This window comes from Protobothrops mucrosquamatus, unplaced genomic scaffold (assembly GCF_001527695.2).
Source record: "Protobothrops mucrosquamatus isolate PMUCROS unplaced genomic scaffold, P.Mucros_1.0 scaffold6, whole genome shotgun sequence".
NCBI classification, from domain to species: domain Eukaryota; kingdom Metazoa; phylum Chordata; class Lepidosauria; order Squamata; family Viperidae; genus Protobothrops; species Protobothrops mucrosquamatus.
In genome coordinates, this window is record NW_015386393.1 from 6,522,824 (window position 1) to 6,528,162 (window position 5,339).

Consider the following 5,339-nt stretch of genomic DNA (forward strand, 5'->3'; position numbering starts at 1 on the left):
AGGAAAGAGCTGTTGCATTTCTGTGATTAGAATATCTCTGATCATATCTGCCATATCTGATGCGAAGACTACAGACTACTGGCTGGAAACAGACAAGGTCAGAACACTAGAAAATACAGAGCTGCAGTAATGCACCTATTCTGTATATTGGAAATTCTGCCCTGTTTCTGTATTAGGAATGACAATTGCTCCCATTGTGGAGACTTGAAGGAATAACTTGCCCTTAAGGGAAGCAATTGGAAAATAGCACAGGTAGAACACAAATCCAATAGAACTATTGGCAGGTAGAAAGGAAAGGGGCAGCAGGATGTGTAAATGTTTAACCATCTTGACCTAACAGTGTGGGTAAATGTTTATCTGTGTTAAGCTTTAACTAATTATTTGAAAACTAGACTGCAAATAGAGCTACTGCAGTGAAAAACAACGCCTTGACATATTTGCAAACATCAAATAGGAAACTAAATCATGTTGTTTTCGTGATCAAGCTTCTAGGATCTTTCTGGGCTTCAGGTTTTCCAGTGCATCTGTGCACACATATCAAGAGTGGAAGGGGTAGGAGCAGTGGTGGGATTCAGCCAGTTCGCAGCACTTTGGCAGAACCGGTAGCCAATTTTTTGTTGCCCAGGCCCAGAATGGACTTCCGGAAGCGGCATCCACACAGAGAACTGGTTGTTCACATAATGGAATCCCACCACTGGGTAGGGGTTATGATCCCACAGGTATTTTTCAAAATTAAAATGTAATTTGTTTAATTTTCACTGGGCTTAGGTAAATCTCCAGCTGGTGATGAGGAAGATGCAGAAGGAGAGGAGTTGGAATTGAGAAAAAGAAGGGGGAGGAAGCAATTTCTGCATGCGGATAGTTAGTGGTTGGGTGAGAAATCCTTAGTAAATTGTGCACGGAGCTGTAGTTTTGTCTCAAAATGCAGACTTGATGTGCAGAAAGTCCCACATTCTTTTTCCAGTGAAAGGAAGTATCAGAGTTGAAAATATCAGAAAGCAGCTGTCAGCTAGCCAGTTGTTGATAAGCTGCTTTAGCATAAGCTATGTTTTTAGTTTTGGGGAGAACTTACAGATAGTGGTATAGCACATGTTTTGCCTGCAGACAATCGCAAAATGAGTCAGAAAGGTTTTTCCTAAAGAATCTGCTTCTAAGAAGAGACTATATAGCAGTGGTGGCGAACCTATGGCATGGGTGCCAGAGGCGGCACTCAGAGCCTTCTCTGTGGGCACGTGCACCATCGCCCCACTCCTAGGCCTTCAGCTGGGTTTTATAAAACCTTTTCGCTTTAGGCCTCCGCCGCCATGTGCAAAAAAAAAAGGTTCAATCAATCAGTCAATTTCAACTTCTCGCGGGGAAAAAAAATCTTGCAAAGTTGGAATTGATTGATTGATCTTTTTAGTCCCACCCAGTCTGCCGTTACCACTGCAGCCACGCCCACCCAATGGGCCACACCCACCCAATGGGGCCACACCCGCCCGGCACCCGACGATGCATAAGTGGGTTTTGGGTTACAGTTTGGGCACTCGGTCTCTAAAAGGTTCGCCATCACTGCTATATAGTAACACAACTGAGCTTGCACAATACTCTTCCTTCCTTCCTTCCTTCCCTCCCTCTCTCCCCCCTCCCTCCCTCCCTCCCTCCCTCCCTCTTTCTTTCTTTCTTTCTTTCTTTTTCTTTCTTTCTTTTTCTCTCCTCTCTAATTAACCACTGGAAGTCAGAAAAGCTGGTCTACTGCACATTACCCAAATTCAACTGTTTTATACCAATCAGTGGTCTGCCCAGCTCTTTTCTGATTCTCTGCAGTTTTCTAGAGTATCAAGGAAAAATCATTTCTGTTCTACTACCTGAGGTCCTTCTAAACTAGAAACTCAACTTACAGAAGTAACTAAAATACAAATATAATTAAATTTCAATTTAATTTGAAAAATAAGTTAACACCCCCACATCCACATATTTTGTAAAAGCCAATGTGAGTGTACTGGTTACGGTGATGGACTAGAAATAGCAAGGCCCAGGTTTTAATTCTGAGTCACGAATACTGACTTGCTGACTTTGGGACAGTTACTCTTTCTCAGCTCTAGATTCTGAAGTCAAAAAGCATCTGCCCATCAACCCACCCTGGATAAGAATGATAGATCATAGTCTATAAACTTCAGCGAAGAGGCTTCATCCTATAGTAAATTGATATAGCTATCTACATTTATTTGTCACATATCTACATATCTACCTTTTAATTAACGTTTATCTGCTTTATTTGGGTGTCATTTTTTTTAAAAAAAAGAATGTTTGGGCACTTCTACAGATTTTACAAACTTCTAATCTGCTGCAATATCTTTGAAACACTTTCCAAGCCATTCTGAAAATTCCGATTGAAAGATGGGATATACATCCTTCAGATTAATTAGCATTAAATTAACAAAACAGATAACTTTTCTCTCCTCCATTCCAGAGACTGCGTTGAGGAAAAAAATACATTTAAAAAATACATTATGTAGTTACCGAAACAAAACGCAGGATTCGGCAAATGTTCTAAATAAAAACTTAGAGCAAAACATCTTTTTTTTTTTTAAAGGCAAGATGGTGCTTTATACATGCCCAGGCAAGAACTTTGGCAAACCTCTAGCGTGGGGTGGTTCCAGAATGAAGAAACAGCTAATGAAAATACTTCCATTCTTTTGATTGACAGGGTTTCAGAGCAGTGGTGGGATTCAGCCGGTTCGTACCAGTTCGGCAGAACCTGTAGCTAATTTTTTGTTGCCCAGGCCCAGAATGGACTTCCGGAAGCGGCATCCACACAGAGAACCGGTTGTTCACATATTTGAATCCCACCACTGTTTCAAAGGAGACCATAATGCATTTACTATAACCAAAGACACCCCAAGTTAGTGACTGTATGATTGCAGAAGCAGACAGAATGAAGTATCACGGAAAAGAAAGAGAGTGAGTTTAAAGTTTGACGGAGGTTTCTCTTGGATCTGGGTGAGCTTATCGACTATCAGCACAGAGTAATGCTTTGAGGATTCCTAGGGACAGGAGCTAATTGCTTGTTAACACTTCGATAATGCCCTGGAATGATGATTTGTTGGCAGCGTCTTCTGTGAGAAATTAATAATTAGGTCCTCTTTGAAGGATTAGGACGGGAAATTGGGGAGAGGGAAGTCCAAGCTCACCTCACCAGGACATTTGTCTTACAGAGTAGAAGACAAAGAAGAAGGTCCATGTCTAACCATCCTTGTGGTTCTTAACTGGAGCCGAACAATCAGTGATGAGCACAGATTGAGTCCTGCTGATCCTCTCCTCAACTAAGGTCCTTCTCACACATACTGTCTAAGACAGGGGTCTTCAAACTTGGCCTTTTTATGACTTGTGGACTTCAACTCCCAGAATTCCATGCCTGGCTAAGGAATTCTGGGAGTTGAAGTCCACAAGTCATAAAAGGGCCAAGTTTGAAGACCCCTGGTCTAAGACCTGCCCACCATCTAAGAATTGCAATGCATATACAGCTACACACTGCTATACTGTCAGCACAATGACTCGATTCAAATACACATCTCAGCTGCTGGGGACTCTATGCAGTTCAGTTTCTGGGAACACAGCCACAGAGGAGAATCCTACAGGGTGGACAATAGGAGTTTGGAAATTAACAGAGAGGGACCTCTTTTCAAATCAGTTGAAACCAGCTTTATATGGCAGCTTTCTTTTGTCAGAGAGAAGCTCTCTTTGCAGGAACACTTTCCTACAACCGAGCTACAATCAGTTGTAATTTACACTTAGGAAGCAGCTATGTGAGCCCAGGAAAAAAAAAAGATGCTGCTTTGACTCAAAAAGTGAGGCTCTGCAGGCACTTCGTCTATGCAACAAATTGCTTTCAGGAGATTTGCATAGTCCTTGTGGATAATGGATCTCTATAGAAAGATATACAAGCATCCCAGCAAGACTCCCTGCTACACACAAGTCCATGCACCTTTCATAATAACAATAGCCTTTTGCTACTAAATAAGAATAAAATACCACTGCGCTTTCTATAAATCCATTAACTGGCTTGCAAATAGGCAGGTTTCCCCCCCCCCACATCCCCTCCTGAACTTTCCACCTGCTGTTCATTTTTATTTAGCAAGGAAAAGCCCACTACACACCTACAGTTAGTGTATTTCAGTAATAAAAGAAAATACCTTTCCACCTTCATTGCTGTATTTTAATTTCTTGCATAAACCAGCCAAGGGCAGCTCCCAGGGAGCTGAAGTGGGGCTTTTCAGTGGCTGCTGCTGACTCAACATCAAAGAGTCATCCAAAAATAGTTTCCTTTCCTATCCAGGCAAAACCATGCAAGGCAGCCGAATTGGACTACAGCCGAACATTGCTCCGTCCAGCCCCGGGGACCGCAGAACCCAGCATGCAGACCCACACGCTCATCAGCAGTTGTGGCTCTGAACTTTTTGTTAAAACCCACATGCATCGGTAGATGTACCCTTTTAAAGCCAGGACCCCCCAATATTAGATGCAGATGCTTGTCCGCCGCATACCAGGGTTCAAATCGCACCGTCTGGTCTTCCACTTGTCGCCTGGATTAGTTGCTTTCTCCTTCTCCCTCTTCAATCTACATAGCTGTAATATACAGCAACAGGTGTTGGATCCTTTCCGAAGAAAACATCAGCCAATCAAGGAGACGCTGCTGCTCTTTCTTTCGTATAAGACAAGGAGGCTGTTTTGCCCTGTGGGGATAATGACAGAAGGCAGAAATAATTATGCACAAGGCAGGGCCAATGCTTCTTAATGGCGACAGTCTCAGGAATAATAGAATAACAGACTTATATATTATGAATGGGTAGTTTTGGTTAGACTTGGACTATTATGTGATTATTCCTGTATTCAGTTCTGGGAAGTCCGGGGGGGAGGGAGAAGGGGATTAGGGGATAGAAATATATAAAAATTGACGTATTTATATATTATAGATAAATAATGGAATTGTATTAAAAAGAGGAGATGCTCGGCTGGTACCCCAAACTGCATTCGATGAGGTGGTTAAGAAGGGAGATGGGATGTAGGGAGGTGGAAAGGAGGAAAGAGGAGAGGTTGTGGGTTTAGGGGGAGGAAGGAAGAGGAAAGTGAATGAGGGTGGATGCAGGGCGGGGACTGCCGAGCATCTCCGAAAATGTATTGAGTAGGATTATCTTTTTTTTTGTTTTAAGTAAATGCATCATATTTGTTTTATTCGTTGTTTAATTTGAAAAATTAATAAAAAAAATTATTAAAAAAAAAAAGAATAACAGACTTGGAAGGGACCTTGGAGGATGTCTAGTCCAACCCCCTGCTCGGGCAGAAAACCCTACACAGGT

General features: G+C 42.2%; 1 protein-coding gene across 3 annotated transcripts in view; it reads right to left on the reverse strand.

Annotated features, from left to right (window-relative positions):
• JSRP1 (junctional sarcoplasmic reticulum protein 1) overlaps positions 1-4,610 on the reverse strand; it is a 25,464-nt gene extending 20,854 nt beyond the window's left edge. The window contains exon 1 of one of the 3 annotated variants that reach the window (XM_015810032.1): positions 4,527-4,610. Coding sequence is in view for 1 of the 3 variants with exons in the window: in XM_015810031.1 (XP_015665517.1) it covers positions 4,176-4,280 (105 nt within the window). In the remaining 2 variants the exon portion in view is untranslated. Of the gene's footprint in view, positions 1-4,175; positions 4,282-4,471; positions 4,497-4,526 lie in introns of those variants that run through there. The other 2 variants (XM_015810033.1, XM_015810031.1) reach the window with 2 other exon arrangements.
• Between the last annotated feature and the right edge of the window lie 729 nt (positions 4,611-5,339).